This window comes from Pecten maximus, chromosome 10 (genome assembly GCF_902652985.1).
Source record: "Pecten maximus chromosome 10, xPecMax1.1, whole genome shotgun sequence".
In the NCBI taxonomy this organism is placed as follows: domain Eukaryota; kingdom Metazoa; phylum Mollusca; class Bivalvia; order Pectinida; family Pectinidae; genus Pecten; species Pecten maximus.
In genome coordinates this window covers 18,542,710-18,567,590 of record NC_047024.1, presented here as the reverse complement: position 1 = coordinate 18,567,590, position 24,881 = coordinate 18,542,710, and the positions used below count along the sequence as shown (strand labels likewise).

The 24,881-nt window shown below is 38.2% G+C and overlaps 1 protein-coding gene across 7 annotated transcripts in view; it reads left to right on the top strand.

The window, feature by feature from the left end:
- LOC117336793 (tumor protein p53-inducible protein 11-like) overlaps window positions 1–24,881 on the top strand; it is a 241,434-nt gene that overhangs the window by 180,488 nt on the left and 36,065 nt on the right. Inside the window, exon 1 of one of the 7 annotated variants that reach the window (XM_033897442.1) lies at window positions 8,033–8,352. The exons of the other annotated variants lie outside the window; for them this stretch is intronic. Within the exon in view, the coding sequence (XP_033753333.1) occupies window positions 8,303–8,352 (50 nt within the window). The 5' untranslated portion in view covers window positions 8,033–8,302. Of the gene's footprint in view, window positions 1–8,032; window positions 8,353–24,881 lie in introns of those variants that run through there. 7 annotated transcript variants of the gene reach the window in all.

Here is a 24,881-nt window from a genome sequence, read left to right as displayed (position 1 = left end):
CCAATACACACTACACCACCAGTTAGTGTTACAGAGACTGGTGATCTCCAATACACACTACACCACCAGTTAGTGTTACAGAGACTGGTAATCTCCGATACACAATACACCACCAGTTAGTGTTACAGACACTGGTGATCTCCAATACACACTACACCACCAGTTAGTGTTACAGAGACTGGTGATCTCCAATACACACTACACCACCAGTTAGTGTTACAGGGACTGGTGATCTCCAATACACACTACACCACCAGTTAGTGTTACAGACACTGGTGATCTACAATACACACTACACCACCAGTTAGTGTTACAGACACTGGTGATCTCCAATACACAATACACCACCAGTTAGTGTTACAGAGGCTGGTGATATCCAATACACCACCAGTTAGTGTTACAGACACTGGTGATCTCCAATACACACTACACCACCAGTTAGTGTTACAGACACTGGTGATATCCAATACACACTACACCACCAGTTAGTGTTACAGAGACTGGTGATCTCCAATACACCACCAGTTAGTGTTACAGATACTGGTGATCTCCAATACATACTACACCACCAGTTAGTGTTACAGATAATGGTTATCACCAATACACACTACACCACCAGTTAGTGTTACAGAGACTGGTGATCTCCAATACACAATACACCACCAGTTAGTGTTACAGGGACTGGTGATCTCCAATACACACTACACCACCAGTTAGTGTTACAGGGACTGGTGATATCCAATACACACTACACCACCAGTTAGTGTTACAGACACTGCATGGTGATCTCCAATACACACTACACCACCAGTTAGTGTTACAGACACTGGTGATCTCCAATACACACTACAACACCAGTTAGTGTTACAGGGACTGGTGATCTCCAATACACACTACAACACCAGTTAGTGTTACAGGGACTGGTGATCTCCAATACACCACCAGTTAGTGTTACAGGGACTGGTGATCTCCAATACACCACCAGTTAGTGTTACAGACACTGGTGATCTCTAATACACCACCAGTTAGTGTTACAGACACTGGTGATATCCAATACACAATACACCACCAGTTAGTGTTACAGACACTGGTGATCTCCAATATACACTACACCACCAGTTAGTGTTACAGACACTGGTGATCTCCAATACACACCACACCACCAGTTAGTACGTGTTACAGAGACAGATGATCTCCAATACACAATACACCACCAGTTAGTGTTACAGAGACTGGTGATCTCCAATACACAATACACCACCAGTTAGTGTTACAGACACTGGTGATCTCCAATACACCACCAGTTAGTGTTACAGACACTGGTGATCTCCAATACACACTACAACACCAGTTAGTGTTACAGGGACTGGTGATCTCCAATACACACTACACCACTAGTTAGTGTTACAGACACTGGTGATCTCCAATACACAATACACCACCAGTTAGTGTTACAGGGACTGGTGATCTACAATACACCACCAGTTAGTGTTACAGACACTGGTGATCTCCAATACACCACCAGTTAGTGTTACAGACACTGGTGATCTCCAATACACAAAACACCACCAGTTAGTGTTACAGACACTGGTGATCTCCAATACACCACCAGTTAGTGTTACAGACACTGGTGATCTCTAATACACCACCAGTTAGTGTTACAGACACTGGTGATCTCCAATACACACTACACCACCAGTTAGTGTTACAGACACTGGTGATCTCCAATATACACTACACCACCAGTTAGTGTTACAGAGACTGGTGATCTCCAATACACAATACACCACCAGTTAGTGTTACAGGGACTGGTGATCTACAATACACCACCAGTTAGTGTTACAGACACTGGTGATCTCTAATACACCACCAGTTAGTGTTACAGACACTGGTGATCTCCAATACACAATACACCACCAGTTAGTGTTACAGGGACTGGTGATCTCCAATATACACTACACCACCAGTTAGTGTTACAGACACTGGTGATCTCCAATACACACCACACCACCAGTTAGTGTTACAGAGACTGGTGATCTCCAATACACACTACAACACCAGTTAGTGTTACAGGGACTGGTGATCTCCAATACACACTACACCACCAGTTAGTGTTACAGACACTGGTGATCTCCAATGCACACTACACCACCAGTTAGTGTTACAGACACTGGTGATCTCCAATACACCACCAGTTAGTGTTACAGACACTGGTGATCTCCAATACACACTACACCACCAGTTAGTGTTACAGAGGCTGGTGATCTCCAATACACCACCAGTTAGTGTTACAGACCTGGTGATCTCTAATACACACTACACCACCAGTTAGTGTTACAGAGACTGGTGATATCCAATACACACTACACCACCAGTTAGTGTTACAGAGGCTGGTGATCTCCAATACACACTACACCACCAGTTAGTGTTACAGAGTCTGGTGATCTCAAATACACACTACACCACCAGTTAGTGTTACAGAGACTAGTGATCTCCAATACACACTACACCACCAGTTAGTGTTACAGAGACTGGTGATCTCCAATACACACTACACCACCAGTTAGTGTTACAGACACTGGTGATCTCCAATACACACTACACCACCAGTTAGTGTTACAGGGACTGGTGATCTCCAATACACACTACACCACCAGTTAGTGTTACAGATACTGGTGATGTCCAATACACACTACACCACCAGTTAGTGTTACAGAGACTGGTGATCTCCAATACACCACCAGTTAGTGCTACAGACACTGGTGATCTCCAATACACAGTACACCACCAGTTAGTGTTACAGGGACTGGTGATCTCCAATACACACTACACCACCAGTTAGTGTTACAGAGGCTGGTGATCTCCAATACACCACCAGTTAGTGTTACAGACACTGGTGATCTCCAATACACACTACACCACCAGTTAGTGTTACAGGGACTGGTGATCTCCAATACACCACCAGTTAGTGTTACAGACACTGGTGATCTCCAATACACACTACACCACCAGTTAGTGTTACAGAGGCTGGTGATCTCCAATACACCACCAGTTAGTGTTACAGACACTGGTGATATCCAATACACACTACACCATCAGTTAGTGTTACAGACACTGGTGATCTCCAATACACACTACACCACCAGTTAGTGTTACAGAGACTGGTGATCTCCAATACACACTACACCACCAGTTAGTGTTACAGAGGCTGGTGATCTCCAATACACACTACACCACCAGTTAGTGTTACAGAGGCTGGTGGTCTACAATACACACTACACCACCAGTTAGTGTTACAGAGACTGGTGATCTCCAATACACACTACACCACCAGTTAGTGTTACAGGGACTGGTGATCTCCAATACACCACCAGTTAGTGTTACAGAGACTGGTGATCTCCAATACACACTACACCACCAGTTAGTGTTACAGACACTGGTGATCTCTAATACACCACCAGTTAGTGTTACAGATACTGGTGATCTCCAATACACCACCAGTTAGTGTTACAGGGACTGGTGATCTCCAATACACTACCAGTTAGTGTTACAGAGACTGGTGATCTCCAATACACACTACACCACCAGTTAGTGTTACAAACACTGGTGATCTCCAATACACCACCAGTTAGTGTTACAGATACTGGTGATCTCCAATACACCACCAGTTAGTGTTACAGGGACTGGTGATCTCCAATACACCACCAGTTAGTGTTACAGAGACTGGTGATCTACAATACACACTACACCACCAGTTAGTGTTACAGGGACTGGTGATCTCCAATACACACTACACCACCAGTTAGTGTTACAGACACTGGTGATCTCCAATACACCACCAGTTAGTGTTACAGAGACTGGTGATCTCCAATACACTACACCACCAGTTAGTGTTACAGAGACTGGTGATCTACAATACACACTACTACACCAGTTAGAGTTACAGAGGCTGGTGATCTACAATACACACTACACCACCAGTTAGTGTTACAGACACTGCATGGTGATCTCCAATACACACTACACCACCAGTTAGTGTTACAGACACTGGTGATCTCCAATACACACTACACCACCAGTTAGTGTTACAGAGGCTGGTGATATCCAATACACAATACCACCAACTAATCTAAACAAACTTCAATTTTGAAATTTTAAGATAAATTTTCTAAATCAAATTTGATAATTGTGTAAAATCAAATAATAGAGTGATATATATATTAATATAATTTGGTAAATTTTCTCTGTTTTCGGTTGTGATCTATATTTTTGTCCAAACTTCATTACCAGGTGTCATTAAATTGATGACAATGTACCTGTGTGTTGTCAGAGTTCAGTTAATGACTGTCTCTGACAAGTACATGCCTTCCTTGTACTCTCCGTTTCTAATTTCCTAGAGCCTGAATTAAAGTGCTCTACCTAACTGTTAATGACAGATGCACTTATACAGAATGAGATGAGGTGCTGATGTCTATTAATTGTATTGAATAGTAGTTTTAAACTTTCCATGAAAGATTTACAATGAAAGTTATTTTATGTAGATTATGTTATGTGTGGGCGTTATATTACAGGGGTCATGTGACCCAGAATTAAAAGTTAATCCAAGAGTCACAGACTGTGTGGTATAAGACAATAAGACCATTTGATTATATGACCATTATTTTGATGTTGTTGATCACATTATGACAATGCTGATTTTTGCTATTCCAAATTTTTTCACAAAATAACTTCAGATTGAAAGAAAGAAGAATGAGTACGTACATTCTTTTATTAAACCCGGAGGGGATCATAGTGTTTGTCTCCGTCTGTCTGTCGGATGTTGGTTTCCCAGCGATAGCTTGAGAAAAGATGGATGGATTTGAATGAACCTTCATTTACTGTTAGCTTATGAGGTAATACAGAGTGGGATTGAGTTTGGGGTGGAAAGGTCAACTGCAAAGGTCATTGTTGCTAAAAATAGATAATTTTCGTTAATTTTGGGTTCCAGATGATAATTTTAGAAAGAAATGATGGATTTGGTTGAAAGTTAATACAATGTTAGCTAATGAAGTAATGCAGAGTGGGATTGAGTGTGGGGTCAAAAGGTCATTTATGAAGGTCACTGTTGCTAAATATAGACATTTTTCATCAAATTTTCATTTCCAGATAATAACTTCAGAAAGAAATGATGGATTTGGTTGAAAGTTATTTACAATGTTAGCTTATGAGGTAATGCAGTGTGGGATTGAGTGTGGGGTCAAAAGGTCATTTATGAAGGTCACTTGCTAAAAATAGACATTTTGGTTTAAAGATGATAACTTCAGAAAGAAATGATGTATTTGGCTGAAACTTCATACAATGTTAGTTTATGAGGTAATACAGAATAGGATTATGTTTGTCAAAAACTCCAACACATTTGTCACTGAGAATAAGGTTTTCATCACCATATTGTCATTTTATGGTCAGCCTCATAAAATAGTTAAGAAATGATTGTTAAAATGAGACATCTGTTCATTGCCATCAATTAAGGTCTATGTTGTTTAGAAAATTTGATTGACAGCAAGGAATGACACTAACTCTTGATCAGCTTGTTAAAATGTTGATTCATAAATCATGAAATTTTTCAAGAATGAAGAAATCACCAATACTCTCTGGACAGATGCAATATAAATATTCAACACTTTAATGATAAGATACTGCACATGTATATAGATCTAACACTGGGTTTTTGGAGGGGTGTGAATGTGTATCTTACCTGAAGTGTATATATATAAATTAAGTGTATGAGTACCGACCACACGCTGTAGATACTTGAGGCTATCGATGAAGACCCCAGATAGAGATAACACACTCCAGACTGGCAGAGATAAATCTATATTGATCTTCTCCTCTGTCCACTTCCATCAATCATGGCCTTTGTTACTGGTCAGCTGCTGTATCCTGTGGATCCAGAACCTGATTTGTGACCAATCAGCATTGACAACCCCAACAATCTATTTATAGAATCCTGATAGATGGTCTGTGGTTTAAACCCAATCCCCCCTATTGAACTGTTGTTCTCAAAATGATTTTGTTTAATGTTTATGATTTTTTTATTTTTTTTTTATGATTTTCACTCTTAAATAACATGATCCCTGTTGCTTAGAACATTTATGCATCTTTTAAATTTTTCTGTTTGTTTATTATCTTGGTAATTAAAATAGTCTTGTTTATAAAACTGTTACTGGGTTGTATTTAAATCAAAACTACCGTGGTACTATGTTTGCAGAATATTCTACCGTTGCTTCATTTGCATATGAAATAAAGAAAATAAAGGCACGTACTGTTCTGATTGGTCAATGCCAAAAGTTATATTTCATCACCACTTATGATAAGCAATGATATTGTTTCTGTTATTTCACGGATATATTGAATTAAAAATGACTGTCCAAATACTGAGTAGAAGGCACTATGTAAATGTAAGATACTAAATTTGTTATTTTGCTAAGATGTTGTGTTGTATGTGTGAATGTGTAAAAACACATCCGATGTGTCTTTAAGGAGTCTACTGAAAGGTTGTCTTAATAATTAAAAATAATTTAATTTTGCTTGTAACAAGCATTTTCATTGGCTCAAAAAATTATGTTATCATCTCATAACAGAAATAATGACTGACGTCAGTGGAGTAATCGTTGTTCACGGGATTTTGTATTTATCAATGCGTTTTTAAATATCTGAAGCAAAATAAACATGTTAAACTTAATGAAAATGTTTCTTATCGTTAAATTAAATTATAAGGGTTAACTGTAATATTTTTTTTACGTTATTAAGCAATAACGTAAAAAAAATATTACAGTTAACCCTTAATTAACATGGACATGTGTCTTGTGAAGCTTTTGATAGTGTCTTAATTGGCTATCTAGTGTCTTAGTTAGATAATCAGTTGATTACCAGGCCAATGTTTGATATTGTTGCAGCAATATAGTCAAGTCTGCCTTGATATGGTGTCTTAAAAGGACTTAAATGTAAGTGTCTTAACAATTAATTCAAGCCTTTTTCGAGTTTAAGATTTAATTGAATGTCTTAGCAAGAACATAATTGAGATCAAGATATAATGGAAAAGTGTCTTACTGGGAAACTAACTTAGTTGGTGCCATGATAGGTAAGTGTCTTACCAGAAAGCTGGATGTGTAGTGTCTTATTATTCTGAGCTTTAATAGGTGTCTTACCAGGAAGCTGGTTGTATAATGTTTTATTAGTCGGAACCTTTATAGGTAAGTGTCTTACCAGGAAGCCAGATGTATAGTGTCTTATTAGTCAGAACTTGAATAGGTGTCTTACCAGGAAGCTGGATGTGTAGTGTCTTTTAAGTCAGAGCTTTAGTAGGTGTCTAACCAGGGAGCTGGATGTGTAGTGTCTTATTAGTCGTAGCCTTGATAGGTGTCTTACCAGGAAGCTGGATGTATAGTGTCTTTTAAGTCAGAGCTTTAGTAGGTGTCTAACCAGGGAGCTGGATGTGTAGTGTCTTATTAGTCGTAGCCTTGATAGGTGTCTTACCAGGAAGCTGGATGTATAGTGTCTTTTAAGTCAGAGCTTTAGTAGGTGTCTAACCAGGGAGCTGGATGTGTAGTGTCTTATTAGTCGTAGCCTTGATAGGTGTCTTACCAGGAAGCTGGATGTATAGTGTCATACTAGTCGGGGCCTTGATAGGTAAGTGTCTTAATAGGAATATAAATGTATGATGTCTTACTAGTCAGAGCCTTGATAGGCGAGTGTCTTCAGGGAAACGAGATGTATAACGACTTACTAGTTATAGCCTTGAAAGGCGAGTGTCTTACTAGGAATCTAGATGTATCTAGGTGTCTTAATTACTAGCTGAGCCTTGATTAGTATGCGTCTTACAAGGAAGCTGGATGCATCTTAATAACAGATGCCTGGAGATTAATAATGTCTTTATGGAGCTTGGAGGGTTTAGTATCAGAGGAATCCGAGAGCCTTTAGTATCAACAGAAAGTCGTAGTGGAGGCTTCATCGAGCTGCTCATGTTGTGTCCATCTCTCCCCAGTGTCTGTAGTCATTCAGCCAGTGTTGGACTGGCAGCGACACAACATCACTCCATGGAGAAGTAAATCTCGGGCTACAGGTCCCCTCCCGGTGGTGAATAGGGCACCAGCTGTTTACATGGGGGACTATACTGTCTCGGCATAGCAAGCTTTAATACACTGGAACACCACTGGTGTCTCCATCAGGATTTCTTTAACATCCGAGTTTATTTGTTGTTGGGAAATCTGCTATAGATTCCTATTGGAATTTACCCAGAATCGGTGTGAATGATGAATTCATCATGATCCAGAACGGGAAAAGTATGTGTGATTTCAACAATTCCTCCACAGGGTGAGTGAGTAGCGCCTATAGCGACCTTTAAATGTTTATTTGTCGTAAGTCTATAATATGTCTGCCTATACAAATATCATGGGCTTCTGTCATCCCAATCATTTGCCAGGATAATTACTATAAAATTAATTACAACACACATTAACACCATAATTAAGTCATTATAATTGTGAAAAATATATACTGTGCTATACCTATATGTTCAAAAGAAAACTATGTTAGCTGTATGGCAGATATCTTACAGCAGACTGTTAGCTGATGACATTGTATTATGGGTAATTATGTTTTGAAAGATTTTTGTTCCGTCAGCGTTGCTGTGGAGGATCATCGTCCTCATCCACATCCCTTAGGACATACAGTGGCCATAATTAGACTGTTAACCTTCCTGGCAAATAACTGGAAACTGATTAGCAATAGCAAAGAAAATCTTATTTGCCTGACGTTTTTATGACTTCCATAATTAGTCCCATACCAGAAGTACAAGTTGTATATATATTTAACCGGTTTTTAAAACATCAGCCATTTTTTCACATGTACCAAATTTGCATATAATTTTTTACCTCCCAGAAAACAAACTATGTTAGAGCAGATCGACACACAACTGAGAAATGTGAAATTACTTTTGTAATTTGCATGACCTCAGGACATCTAATGATGAAATAAGGTATTTAGGGGACGTTTCATATCGTATGACAAATTACCCAGAAGTGTCACTATATTATTTACCCAGCAATTTGGAATTTTAGGATAGGGTAATTGAGAGACATTGTGTCACTGTTTATTGTACAATCATATAAAGAGAAAGATTTCAGAAAAATATTATGTTATTGTGATATTAAGCAGTGTGATATTAAGAGAAATGTACTGTACTGTGTACATGTACATGTATATGCATACGGATGTGATATTAAGCAGTGTGATATTAAGAGAAATGTGCTGTACTCTGCATACAAATGTGATATTAAGCAGTGTGATATTAAGAGAAATGTGCTGTACTACTCTGCATACAAATGTGATATTAAGCAGTATGTGTGATATTAATAGAAGTGATACTAAGCAGTGTGATATTAAGATAAATGTACTGTTTTGTGTACATGCAGATCCAGATTGATATTTCAGATTTTTCCTGTGGGAAAATCTAAAAATGTCTTATCTTGATTGACAGGGAATTTTTGTGATTTGAAAAAAAAAAAAAATCACTACAAAAACCCCAATGATTGAAATTGCCATTCCAGTGTCATTATAAGCTGATGAAGCGATAAATTGATGTATTTTAGCCGCCTTTTCATACACCAGTTTATTGATAGAACTAGAGATCGCAGACACCAGGGATCAATACAAGGACCAAACAGAGCTTGTAACATGTTTACTGACATGAGGAAGTAAAGTGATGAACTGATATTTTGTAGATTTTATAGCCATGTACCTAGATCAACAAACACCAGTGACCTCTATACTGACCACTGAACCTCTACTGACCATCTCTATCAGTATACTGACCATCGCTCTGCATGGATCCATAAATGTGAGAGGAAGACTTGTTGAGTCAATTAGTCTATGTCCTAGAGTTTTCATAGCCTTGGTGATTTGTGGCTCGTCAATAAATCACTTTTCTAGAATCTGCATCACTTCTGATTATTGCTAAGGACCTTTGTCATGGCTGGTAATGGGTGTGCTAGTTTGAGATTGAATTCTTGAATTAAATCTCGATATGTACACAAATATGAATCTAATTTCAGTATTAATAGATTATTTCAGTTCAACTTCAGGCCCTTCTCTCTATATAATGATAAAATTATTGATAAAATTCATTTTTATAGTTTGTCCTCATGGATATTTATCTGAAGTTTCGAACTAGGGGTCAATTCAATACAAAAATATACGAACTAAAGCAAGTCTAGATTTCGGTTTTTTTTTGTTTTTTTTTATTTGAGATATGCAATTAAAAAAGACTTACAACATCGCTCAATCCATTTCTCAGTCCTGATTTGAAATGAAAATTCAAATCAAGCAAAACTCATTCTAATGGAAAGTAAATCAAGTGGAGGCAAATATGAACAAAATTTTGATTCATAGATAGTCTCCCTTGAAAGAGTGAGAGATTAAGACCAGGTGTTCCAGAAGAGTAAGCCTCCTCAGCTCTGTCACTGACACCTGTCAATCAAGGCATTGTGACTTTATCAAAACTGTCAATCAAGGCCAATCCAGGCATTGTGACTTTCTCAAAATAAGAACTTTCAAAAAGATCGAGACAAACCATCAAACATGTCCAACATCATATCGGACAAGGAAATAGAATATTTCTTAACAAGATTATGATGTCAAATGTAAAACTCAACATTTCAGTGACATCATCTTTATTTCTGACTTGATCTAGATTCAGCTATACAATGGTAAGGTTATGAATGGTTAAACTCATATCGATGTCAATGTCCAGATAACCATTAAAATGTCATGAACATATTGTCAAACATGCAGTCAGTTTGACACGAAGTTATTTTCATTGCAGTTTTCAGATCGAGACTGTCATCTCTGAAATTTTCCAGTTTTAGATAAAAAAAAAAAGAAAGAAAAAATCCAGTGTTTTTTAAACAAATTAAGATCTGTCAAAAATCAAAATGATCTAAAAGTGCAGAATGAGAAGGGACGATAACAGCCGAGAAATATCTGGATTATATCAGATTTTCCACAGCTAATCCATGCACTAAAGGACTTTTACGGAGCTGCAGCCTTTCGTATGCATACCGTTAATAAAATCAATCTTGTAGAAACCTTACATTAGCGACATGGCCAAATCCCAGGCATACTCTGTTGCTACACGGCAGGTTTCCGTTCCTGGCTATGACAGAGAATGACGTCAACACAATCTCCAGGATATGTCAGGAAAACTAATTTGAACATCCTCCTCGCTATGTTTGGACTTTCAGCTAATAGATCATTTACCTTTTTTGGAAATTTGATATTCTTCCTGTAATTATTATCAAGAAAATTAACAGGACTCCAATGGAATTTGTCTATGCTTTTGGCCTCCAGAGCTATTTTTAAACTGTAATGATCATGAGGGTGCCTCCTGTTGAGATTGAATGGAGCGGTAAAAGCTATGACTTATCTTCGTCAAAACAACCAAAGCTACCTGAGCCAGTAAGTCATGGTTAGTAGGGGCTAGCTGTAAACTGTTTATGGCTTAAGTACGCAAATTAAACTACACTGTTCTAAATTTGGCATGGTCATTTTTGCCAAATGAAGTAAATTAGTTAAAGACCAGGTCAGATTTCAGCATATTGCAAGTCAGAGCAATTAAAATTTTGTATGCATCCTTATATCAAACTTTTCAAAAAGCAGATATGTATATCATAATGTGTCATCCTTCTAGGACTCGTAAGTGATGCTAGGGACATCATACAACTGTTTTGTCCTCCTGGGACTCGTCTGTGATGGTAGGGACATCATACAGCTGCTTTGTCCTTCAAGGTCTCGTCAGTGATGCTAGGGACATCATACAGCTGTTTCATCCTTCTAGGACTTGCCAGTGATGTTAGGGACATCATACAGTTGCTTTCATCCTTCAAGGTCTCGTCAGTGATGTTAGGGACATCATACAGTTGTTTCATCCTTCTAGGTCTCGTCAGTGATGTTAGGGACATCATACAGTTGTTTCATCCTTCAAGGTCTCGTCAGTGATGTTAGGGACATCATACAGTTGTTTCATCCTTCTAGGACTTGTCAGTGATGTTAGGGACATCACACAGCTGTTTCATACTTCTAGGTGTTGTCAGTGATGATCGGGTCATCATACAGTTGTTTCATACTTCTAGGTCTCGTCAGTGATGTTAGGGACATCATACAGCTGTTTCATCCTTCTAGGACTTGTCAGTGATGTTAGGGACATCATACAGTTGTTTCATCTAAATTTGGCATGGTCATTTTTGCCAAATGAAGTAAATTAGTTAAAGACCAGGTCAGATTTCAGCATATTGCAAGTCAGAGCAATTAAAATTTTGTATGCATCCTTATATCAAACTTTTCAAAAAGCAGATATGTATATCATAATGTGTCATCCTTCTAGGACTCGTAAGTGATGCTAGGGACATCATACAGCTGTTTTGTCCTCCTGGGACTCGTCTGTGATGGTAGGGACATCATACAGCTGCTTTGTCCTTCAAGGTCCCGTCAGTGATGTTAGGGACATCATACAGCCTTTTCATCCTTCTGGGTCTCGTCAGTGATGTTAGGGACATCATACAGCCATTTCATCCTTCTGGGTCTCATCAGTGATGTTAGGCACATCATACAGCTGTTTCATACTTCTAGGTCTTGTAAGTTATGCTAGGGACATCATACAGCAGGTTCATACTTCTAGGTCTTGTAAGTGATGCTAGGAACATCACACAGCTGTTTCATACTTCTAGGTGTCGTCAGTGATGATCGGGACATCATACAGCTGTTTCATACTTCTCTAGGTATTGTCAGCGATGATAGGGACATCATACAGTTGTTTCATCCTTCTAGGACTTGTCAGTGATGTTAGGGACATCACACAGCTGTTTCATACTTCTAGGTGTCGTCAGTGATGATCGGGACATCATACAGTTGTTTCATACTTCTAGGTCTCGTCAGTGATGTTAGGGACATCATACAGCTGTTTCATCCTTCTAGGACTTGTCAGTGATGTTAGGGACATCATACAGTTGTTTCATCCTTCAAGGTCTCGTCAGTGATGTTAGGGACATCATACAGTTGTTTCATCCTTCAAGGTCTCGTCAGTGATGTTAGGGACATCATACAGCCTTTTCATCCTTCTGGGTCTCGTCAGTGATGTTAGGGACATCATACAGCTGTTTCATACTTCTCTAGGTAGCGTCAGCGATGATCGGGACATCATACAGCTGTTTCATACTTCTCTAGGTATCGTCAGCGATGTTAGGGACATCATACAGTTGTTTTATCCTTCTCAAGGTCTTGTCAGTGACGCTGTGTCGTCTTCCTAGGTCTAGTCTGTAAGGCTAGGAGCATAATCTTCTTTCTTTCCATTAGTGTGGAAATCCTGAAGAGAAGTTGAAAAATAAAAATGAGCCCGGATTAGATGTTAAAATAATACAGGGAAGTGTATTAACCCGATATTTTAACCAATTTCATATTTTCCCAAAAATCTTGATCATATCTGAATCATAATAATTGAAATTGAATAAGATCAAAAGAATTATGGAATTAGATCAAGAAGTTATATGGTAGATTGCACTGAAAATTAACCTTTTTCTTGTGAAAGAAAAAGCATTACTGCATATGTTCCTGTTAATATAGAGTAATATTAAGTTTGAAAGTGTATTCAGACGTTTAGGGGAAAACTTATTCGAGATTTCACAGCCAGTCTGGAACCCTAGCCAAAACACTACTTTGTGTTGATCCATGTAAATACCACAAATCTCCTCCCCATCTGCTGTTTAAACCGCACCAGACCACACCTGTAATTACGCAAGGCAGGTGTGAGAATGGGTGTATCTAATACACTTAGCTGTTCTCACGGTTCAGCTCAGAAAACTCATGCCATGAATTCGGGTTTGCCAAAATCTGGCTGAAGTTTCATCCAACCATTGGACCCCCGATATAAGCTGGCAGTCACTAATTTGAGGATTTTAGCGTAAAGTTGAGCATTATAATTGAGGTAAAAAAATAGGATGGTAACTAATTTTGATGGATTAAGGCACTCTACCACCTGTTGTTTCGGATCATTACGCAGAAGGGGATTCACTATAATAGCTAATGCAGATGGGTTATAATATTGGAGGGTTGGGTCTTCACGATAGATAAGATGGAATTGAATGGTATTTATTAGCAAGATGTTTATGTTTTTGATGGTTTGTTCAGTAGACATACTGAGAGTCCAGCTGAGATTTCTTTAAAAAAAAAATGTTGAATTTTTTTAGCTCACTTATCTTCACATGGCTGTTTGAATTGCCTTTCGTATGTGGCCGGTCGTTGATCCATCTGTAAACAATCTTTGTAATTGCTATTTCATGAGAAGTACTTGAAGGATATTTCTCGAATTTCATATGTAGGTTTCCCTGACAGTCCATATATAAATTTATTTATATATACAGTGCATTCCACTTAATCGGGTAACGCTTAATCGGGTATTTCGTTTAATTGGGTAAAATTTTAAAAACCAAAACCATTTTCTCTTAAATCATGTTAAAAAAATTCGTTTAATTGGGTTGGAAAAGTCGTATTTTTCGGTTATTCGAATAGAACAATCGGGACAAAAAATAGAAATGCTCCGATTTTCACGAAAGTCATCGCGTATTTCTTTAAGTTTTAGACATTTATCAACAAATAGTGTAATTTTGATGGTTCAAATGTCAAAAAACAGTTAAATATTACCTTAAACGGTAATGTTATGTCGGGGTTTTGTCATGTTCAGAACTGTGTTGTTGTTGATTCTGCCTCGTGTGGTTTTTCCCCAACAGGAAGTCGACTAAGAATTGTGGGTAAAATTAAATGTTATTTTTAGAGTCAGCAGCAGGCAAAACGTAATGGGGTTTTAAAAGCATAATTAAGCGACTAGACAATTAAACTTTTACGTCTGGGATGTAAAATCTTCGAAGCAAAAACCAAAACAATAGGTTTTTACCTGGGTCTGATATTGCTACAGATCGATTGATATCACCGCTTACTGTATGTGGCGAATCCAAAGTGAGGGGTTCGCCACGGGGAAATGTGACGACACCGATACACAGGTGAGTTAAAAATCAGTAGCGAGCAGTAAAATGACAGACGCCCGACGTTAGCTCATAATTCCTATTCAGGTTAGGATTAGAACTGGTTAATAAAAACATTACATTGGATTTCGTGTTGTTTTATCAGTGACTGCCAGTGTCAAGTTCGTATAAATTTATACCACAGGAAACGACCTAAATAAACTCGGTTTCTCCGATCTCTGTGCTTTGGTAATTGGAAATAATATGGAATATTTTAAACTTCAAAGCGAACATAAGAATGTCTCTATGATAAACATAAATGATTTTAGATGTAATTGTCGGCGAGTCCTTAGATCGTATGTCAAATTAGGAACACACGGATGAAACAGGGATGTATGACCCCCCGATTTGAGGTGCTACGATTGTACTGTGCCGCGAATAAGAAAATCATTAAGGTTTTGTTATTTTAATACACACATTTTTATACAATTAGTAATAGTAATCTGACAATTTGACATCAGTAAAAGCACAAACAAAAACACCGTTTATTAACAATAATAACGCAAATATTTTCATCCAAAATCGACCCAAGTCTGACTACCATTACGGACCAAATCCAAGATGGCGACGTGCATTTCGGCTTATCGGGTAAGTCGGTTAATCGGGTAAAAAGTCCCCGCAAATAGGCAACCCGATTAAGCGGAATGCATATATGTATGTATGTATAGTTGTGCAGGATTGATTTTGTGACTTATCAGAAAAAGCAATATGGCCGACAGGTGGCCATCTTTGATTTGACTGTTGAAGTTTGTTAATGCTGTTTCTTGGTAAGTAATGGAAGGAATAATATTTCGCAAACATCATTTGTAACTTCTGTTCATTTTTTATGCACATAAACATATACTGAAAATTACTCATGGCTTGCATAAATATTTTTTATAATGTTACAATGGTTCACAGTCAGAAACTGTTTTTACCCAAACCTTATTAAGAATTCTTTTTTGAAAATATCATGTGGGCTTGTTCTTTTAATAAGAATATAATGAAAAAAATTTATTCCCAAAATATTGAAATGTTAAATTTCTGGCTGGAATTCTAAGCAGTTCTATCATGTTGAATCTTGCTATTTCGTTAAAATGGTCATTGATTTAAGACAAACAGATATGTTTTAATCTTGTCAGGTTTGAATAAACATTTTTGTTTTGAAAAATTTAAATAGATAATCTTGGAAAATAAAAGCTTTGAAAATCAGTGCTTACACACTTCAAGTTAGTATTTGACTTTAAAACTGAATATTCTCATCAATATGGTACTCTGTTCGTGATTGTCTTTATTAACGGTAAAGAATAATTCAAAATCCGAGATTCTTTGAAGTATCAAAATTGCATGATTTTCTAAGAATTTCAAGAAATTTTGAAAAAATATCCTCTCCAACTTCTGCTAGCTAAAAGTGAGGCATTTTCAATGCAAAGATGTTTATGGCCGTGCATATAATATCATTTTAAACCCTAAGGCAAACTTCAATTATACAGCACTTCAATATGGCATTTCGGCCTAATATTACGGAGATTTGTACTTTGCACAAGTAAATCAAATTTCTTATCGGCTTTCATATGGAAATTGAAGATTGTTTATAGCCATCAGGAGTATTAGTATAGGGAAAACAGATTCCAAAACCAGTGTCTAATGGCTGTATCTTTGGCCTGGTGCCAGCAAGGTTGTAACATTCGAGAAATGTGAACTATTTCAGGTAGTTGAAATTCTCGTCAAATCATGTGCATACGGTAAATCGTTTATCAATTGGAGCATATGGAGAACATCTGTAATAGAATCTATAATTTTGTAGCAAAATGCTGACTGAGTTAATCTCGAACTCTGGTGAATTGCATGATCATACTTATGCAACCTTGTACCAGAGACATTCAAGTAATGATCGATGCTCAACACTTTGGTCCCAGATGCTCAACACTTTGACCCCAGATGCTCAACACTTTGGTCCCAGACGCTCAACACTTTGGCCCCAGATACTCAACACTTTGGTCCCAGATGCTCAACACTTTGGTCCCAGATGCTCAACACTTTGACCCCAGATGCTCAAAACTTTGGCCCCAGATGCTCAACACTTTGGCCCCAGATGCTCAACACTTTGGACCCACATGCTCAACACTTTGTCCCAGATTCTCAACACTTTGGCCTCAGATGCTCAACACTTTGGCCCCAGACGTTCAACACTTTGGCCCCACATTGTCATTAAAAGTTTACACGTGTGTTCCTTAATAATGACAAGACCTTTCAGGGGATGCAGTTGGCTGAGTGGTTAAGGTGTCCCGACACTTTATCACTAGCCCTCCACCTCTGGGTCGTGAGTTCGAAACCCATGTGGGGCAGATGCCAGGTACTGACCGTAGGCCAGTGGTTTTTCTCCAGGGTACTCAGGCTTAATTCCCCCACCTCCAAAACCTTGCACGTCCTTAAATGACCCTGACTGTTAAAAGGACGTTAAAGAAAAATAAACCAAACCTTTCTATTGGTATAACACTTGCTGACCATGACCGTGACCTTTACTTAAAAAAACAACTAATTTTGAAGTCTTTCGACAATGCTTGTTTTTCTTCTATAAGCCAATCAATAAAAAATTGGAGGGAGGGGGTAGGCTAAGCTCAGGAGAATCTTAACAAAATCTGTTTTTTTTAGGGTTTTTTTTTTTTTTTTACTAATTTATCAGTAATTAAATCTGTGTGGCTCAGTATATTTAGAACTGAAGGACAGATGCTCACAAGGTCATTCACCTAATGAAAGTGATTAGTAATCAACCATGTTGTGTTGCATGTTTGGAGTTGATAAGGCTTTAATCAACTCCAAATATTTCCCATTTGCCAATTAGTCTTCTCTTCTGCAGCGGCAAAGGTATAGAACGAACAAAAGTGTATCGGCCAGAAATGTTCTCTGTCCATGAAAAACAGGTTCATGTGTGTCAGAAGTTCTACTGACAGATGAGGATTTTTACATGTATGTGTACACTTACCTTTCAATCAGCCTTATCAACAGCATACGGCCCTATCTCTGTTTTAAATTACCTCACTTGTACAAAATATTAATAACAGATATCTCAGTATCATTTTGCATACTGTAAAAGTGGAAATTTTCGCTTAGCCAGCTCCCAAAGTGTTCGCGATGTGGATATTTTTGCGCCGTCAAGATATTTTTGCGCTAACTTGTATCTTTTATATTTAGTATTTTTGTGTGTTAATATATTCGTGTGTGGACATTTTCGCGGAGATTTACTGATAGCGAAATACGCGAAAATTTCCACACCGCGAATATTTCCACTTTTACAGTATTTAACTCATAATATTGATATACGATATAGATGATATTAATTAAAAATATAAATAGAAGTCATTTATGGTAATTTTGTCTGGTCATTCTGAGTGTGCAAGGCCAAAACAGTCCATAATTCTATACAGATAATCACAGATGCCTGGAACCATATAGATATCATAGTAGAGCATATTTTTATAATTTAGATTTTTCTTGGAGGTATATCATTTATTATCAATTATATTACTCGCAAGAAAAACTATAATTGAAAATTTGGAAAATAAAGTTCTGGTGAAATTTGTAGAACAGAATTTGAAAAATTCTAGTCAAATTTGTAAAATAGATTTTGAAAAATTCTGGTAGATAACTATTGGAACATATCGATTATTAGCTCACCTGCTCCGAAGGACCAAGGTGAGCTTATGCCATACTGTAGCGTCCGTCGTCCGTCCGTCAACAATTGACTTCTTCTTCATAACCACTGATCAGATTTTGACCAAATTTTGTCAGAAGCATCCCTATAGGGTGTGGACTCAAAATTGTACAAATGATGGGGCTGACCCCCTGGGGGCCTGATGGGCGGGGTCAAATGTGGTCAATTGGGCTATATTGATATAAACGACTTCTTCTCTGAAACCGAGCAATGGATATTGCTCATATTTGCCTGGTAGCATCACTATAGGGTGGGGATTCAAAATTGTACAAATGGTGAGGCTGACCCCAAGGGGGCCTGAGGGGTGGGGCCAAGAGGGGTCAATTTGGCTAAATTGATATGAACAACTTCTCTTCTGAAACCAAGCAATTGATATTGCTCAATTTTGACTGTGAGCATCCCTTTGGAGTCGGGATTCAAAATTGTACAAATAGTGGGGCCGACCTCCCTTGGGGCTGAGAGGCGGAGCCAAAAGGGGTCATATTGGCAGATTTGACATAAACAACTTTTTCTCTGAAACTGAGCAATGGATATCTCTAATATTTGACTGGTAGCATTCCCTTGGGTTAAGGATTCAAAATTGAACAATGATGGGGCCCACCCCTTTGGGGCTGAGGTGCGGGGCCAAAAGGGGTCAATTTAGTTAAATTGTTATAAACAGCTTCTCTGAACCTAATCAATGGATATCACTCACATTTGTATGGTAGCATGGTCATGGGGTTGGGATTCAAAATTGTACAAATTTTAGGGTTGACCCCACCAAGGGGCTGAGGGGTGGGGCCAAAAGGGGTCAATTTGGCTAAATTGATATGAACAACTTCTTCTCTGAAACAGCTCATATTTGACTGGTAGCATTATTTTGGGTAAGGATTCAAAATTTTATAAAGGAAGGAACTGACCTCCCGGGTGCAGAGGGCCGGGTCAAAAGGGGTCAATTGGTTTAAACAACTTCTTTTCTGAAACTAAACAATGGATATCGCTCACATTTGTGGGATATCATCCCTATGGGATTGTGCCAAAAGTCAATTTCATTTCATGAATTAATGCATTTTTTGGCATACCTCACGTACCCATATAAAATGCCTATGATATATTGACATAGCAATACCAGTGACAAATATACTTAATATCATTCTTGTTTCATATATCATGAAATCCAGGTGAGCGATACAGGCCCTCTGGGCCTCTTGTAAATGTTGAAGAGTTCAGACTTATGGCCATTTAATGTATCCAGATACTTTCTCTATGGGGGATACAAATCTCACATGACACCAGAGCAATGTACTGTGTCATGTTGGAAATTTAGCATTAGCATCCTTTCAAAAATGTTTACAGTTAAAAAGAAAAATATTGTGTTCCCGCCAAGACTTGTTCTAATAAAAAATCATTAGGGAAGGTAAATAAATACATGCCATGTTCTTGCACGATGCATTAAGATGTTAAAATTTGGCTCATGTTTTGAAAGGGTAATATTGAAGATTCTGTAAGTAAATTTTACTGCCAAGAGTTTTACATATTACCAAAACATGGAACGGATTACCAGTGTTATAAGTCTTAAAAGATGTGTATGTATTTCCTATCTTGGCCATGCAAGGTCTTGGTCAGATTCGAAGCAGCTAGAATTCATAGTATAGTAAAGTATACCTATCTTGATTTCCATGGCAACGTGGTCATAAAAGTGATTCCAGGTTAAGGGTTAGTCAATCGTTTACATCTGACAGAAACATTTTTTTTGTAGTTTGAAACCATTATTGAAGGTAATAAATATCTGGTTTCGTCTGAGATGTAATTTTCATTCAGATTGTTGGTCTGGAACTGGAGAGGACTATAATAAATATTTACACAGTTCTTGGTTGTGGTAATGAAAATGTTTCCAATTGGCTGCAGTGTGGTTTCGTTTTTACAGTACTTTACAGAGGAAATCTTCTGCTTGAGCAAGTTTGATGTGAAATGTATCGGCCAGATATATTGATAGAAATAGATGTTGCTGAAGTATCAAACAATTATAGCTGTATATAAATGATGATTACGATTTGGAGTTTAATATACCGCTACATCTCAGTAACATAGATGTCTCGACAAAGCAGTTCACAAATTATTATCAGTGGATATTGGTCCTTTAATAATCAGCCAAGGGGCCGCGGTGGCCGAGTGGTTAAGGTGTCCCAACACTTTATCACTAACCCTCCACCTCTGGGTTGCAAGTTCGAAACCTACGTGGGACAGTTGCCAGGTACTGACCGTAGGCCGGTGATTTTTCTCCAGGTAATCCGGCTTTCCTCCACCTCCAAAACCTGGCATGTCCTTAAATGACCCTGGCTGTTAATAGGACGTGAAACAAAAATCAAACAAACCAAATTAGCAATCAGCCAATGTCTTTCTAAACTCCCAAGGGAGCATACAGCCGGAGCTGCCATTTCGGAGCTAAAAGCTTACAAATGACATTTCTTGCACTGTACCACGTACTCATTCACAGCCGAGTCGACTGGAACACAACAGAGTCAAGTATCTTGTTCAAGGACACAACACAATGTCTATACCTGGACTCGAACTAGTGACCCTTAGGTCACGACTAACCCTGCAGCATACCATTAGACCACTGTGTTTGTGTTGGATCATTATTGTGCCATATTTCTAATTTAACCTGATGATCAAGTCTATAATGAACAATTTTAAAAAAATTTAACTAATTAAATGGAAAGCGCAAGTATTTTCAAACATAAAAAATTGCAAGAAACAATTTTAATGATCTACGACATATGAGGAATTCCTGACATGATCAAGTTTATGTTCAACATCACTGTACAGATAAAGTAAAGGAATGAGAAATTTTCTTAACATCAGGTTTGAGCCCAGTGGTTAAGGTGTCCCGACACTTTATCACTAGCCCTCCACCACTGGGTCGTGAGTTCGAAACCTACGTGGGGTAGTTGTCAGGTACTGGCCTGGCAGTTGTCAGGTACTGGCCGTAGGCCGGTGGTTTTTCTCCGGGTACTCCAGCTTTCCTCCACCTCCAAAACCTGGTACATCATTAAATGACCCTGGCTGTTAATAGGACATTAAACAAAATAAACCAAACCCCTTGGGTCTGTACCATGCCTCCAGGACCAGTGGGTGGGGGCATTGTGATTTACTTCGGATGGAAGTGTGCTGCTGCAGTGTTCCTCAAGATAAATGATTAATTCATTGGTTATAATCTGACATCTTCCCCAGGATATTGAGATTCCTTTTAGATTTATAGACCATATTTTCTTTAATCAGTGAAAAACAAGAATGTTTCCCAGCATAAGGGTTGTTTCATGGGATTTTGCAGATTTTTTACAGAATTCGGAATGTTTGGAATTTATTCCTGCAATGTGTGAAATGGTGGCTTCTAAACACTATATATTGATACTGATTACAAAATAAAATGTGTTCACCTCGTTTTGAGTTTGAGAAGTCGGTGAGATTGCGGTGTTTTTAGTATGAGAAGTCAGTGAGATTGCGGTGTTTTGGGTATGAGAAGTCGGTGAGATTGAGCTGTTTTTAGTATGAGAAGTCAGTGAGATTGCGGTGTTTTCAGTATGAGAAGTCGGTGAGATTGAGCTGTTTTTAGTATGAGAAGTCGGTAAGATTGGGGTGTTTTGAGTATGAGAAGTCGGTGAGATTGAGGTATTTTGAGTATGAGAAGTCGGTGAGATTGCGGTGTTTTTAGTATGAGAAGTCGGTGAGATTGGGGTGTTTTTAGTATGAGAAGTCGGTGAGATTGGGGTGTTTTGAGTATGAGAAGTCAAGTGATATTGCAGTGTTTTGAGTATGAGAACTCTGTGAGATTAAGGTGTTTTGAGTATGATAACTCGGTGAGATTGAGGTGTTTTGAGTATGAGAAGTCGGTGAGATTGAGGTGTTTTGAGTATGAGAAGTCAGTGAGATTGAGCTGTTTTGGGTATGAGAAGTCGGTGAGATTGAGCTGTTTTTAGTATGAGAAGTCAGTGAGATTGCGGTGTTTTGGGTATGAGAAGTCGGTGAGATTGAGCTGTTTTTAGTATGAGAAGTCGGTAAGATTGGGGTGTTTTGAGTATGAGAAGTCGGTGAGATTGAGGTATTTTGAGTATGAGAAGTCGGTGAGATTGCGGTGTTTTTAGTATGAGAAGTCGGTGAGATTGGGGTGTTTTTAGTATGAGAAGTCGGTGAGATTGGGGTGTTTTGAGTATGAGAAGTCAAGTGATATTGCAGTGTTTTGAGTATGAGAACTCTGTGAGATTAAGGTGTTTTGAGTATGATAACTCGGTGAGATTGAGGTGTTTTGAGTATGAGAAGTCGGTGAGATTGAGGTGTTTTGAGTATGAGAAGTCGGTGAGATTAAGGTGTTTTTGGTATGAGAACTCGGTGAGATTGAGGTGTTTTGAGTATGAGAAGTCGGTGAGATTGAGGTGTTTTGAGTATGAGAAGTCGGTGAGATTAAGGTGTTTTGGGTATGAGAACTCGGTGAGATTGAGGTGTTTTGAGTATGAGAAGTCGGTGAGATTGAGGTGTTTTGAGTATGAGAAGTCGGTGAGATTGAGGTATTTTGAGTATGAGAACTCGGTGAGATTGAGGTGTTTTGAGTATGAGAAGTCGGTGAGATTGGGGTGTTTTGAGATTTCTTTCCTGTTTATATGTAACTGTTAAATACATTATGACGAGCCTGTCAGCCAAAACACTGATTACCTAGGCATGTTGATGGGAGGGGCCCCCTGAGTTACCTCTAAGTGATCCTCCAAGTGAGTATCTAACATCCAACCCCAGGCTTATTTACAGACCTGAGTCTCCTTGTAAAGTATCTGTTTGTTACTGTGTAGCTGTTAAATTTCACAGGGCTAATATTTCAGAGGTGTTCCTGTCTGACCAAGGTCTGGGTGATAAATTTCACTCAACCATGCCTTGTAAACATTACCATAAATATTTGCATATAGTGTGCAGGTATGTATTTGAGGTTCATTTAAAAATAAAAAAAAAATAAAAAAAATAAAAAAAATAAAAATTATTTCTTCAACACATGTATAAGTTTTAGTGTATATGTGTGTATTCTGTGGGTATTATAATTTCGTGCTGTATATAATGACCCTGAATATTTCGAAGAGAATTACCTAAAATATTACCAACTTTTCCACTACCATTACAGCAACAACTTCAGACTTCAAAATGTTCAACCTATAGCTTTACGTCCAGATAAAATGACTACCTCAAATCACACAACCTGTCTAAAGCAACCACCTCTGTTTAGAGACTGTCAGCCTTAGGTGACAACTTCAGACCAGAAAGTCTGTTTTAGTAGCCAACAGCTCACATTAGAAATCATCTGTATATTGAGTGACCACATCACATTTATGACAACCTGTCTAAAGTGACCACATCAGATTAAAGATAACCTGTCTAATGTGACCACATCAGATTAAAGACAACCTGTCTAAAGGGACCACATCAGATTAAAGATAACCTGTCTAATGTGACCACATCAGATTAAAGATAACCTGTCTAATGTGACCACATCAGATTAAAGACTGCCTGTATAAAGTGACAACACAAGATTAAAGACAACCTGTCTAAAGTGACCACATCAGATTAAAGATAACCTGTCTAATGTGACCACATCAGATTAAAGACTGCCTGTATAAAGTGACCACACAAGATTAAAGACAACCTGTCTAAATTCACCACATCAGATTAAAGACAACCTGTCTAAAGTGACCACACAAGATTAAAGACAACCTGTCTAAATTCACCACATCAGATTAAAGACAACCTGTCTAAAGGGACCACATCAGATTAAAGACAACCTGTCTAAAGGGACCACATCAGATTAAAGATAACCTGTCTAATGTGACCACATCAGATTAAAGACTGCCTGTATAAAGTGACCACACAAGATTAAAGACAACCTGTCTAAAGTGACCACATCAGATTAAAGACAACCTGTCTAAAGTGACCACATCAGATTAAAGACAACCTGTCTAAAGGGACCACATCAGATTAAAGACAACCTGTCTAAAGGGACCACATCAGATTAATGACAACCTGACTAACGTGGCCAAATCAGATTGAAGACTACCTGTTAAAGT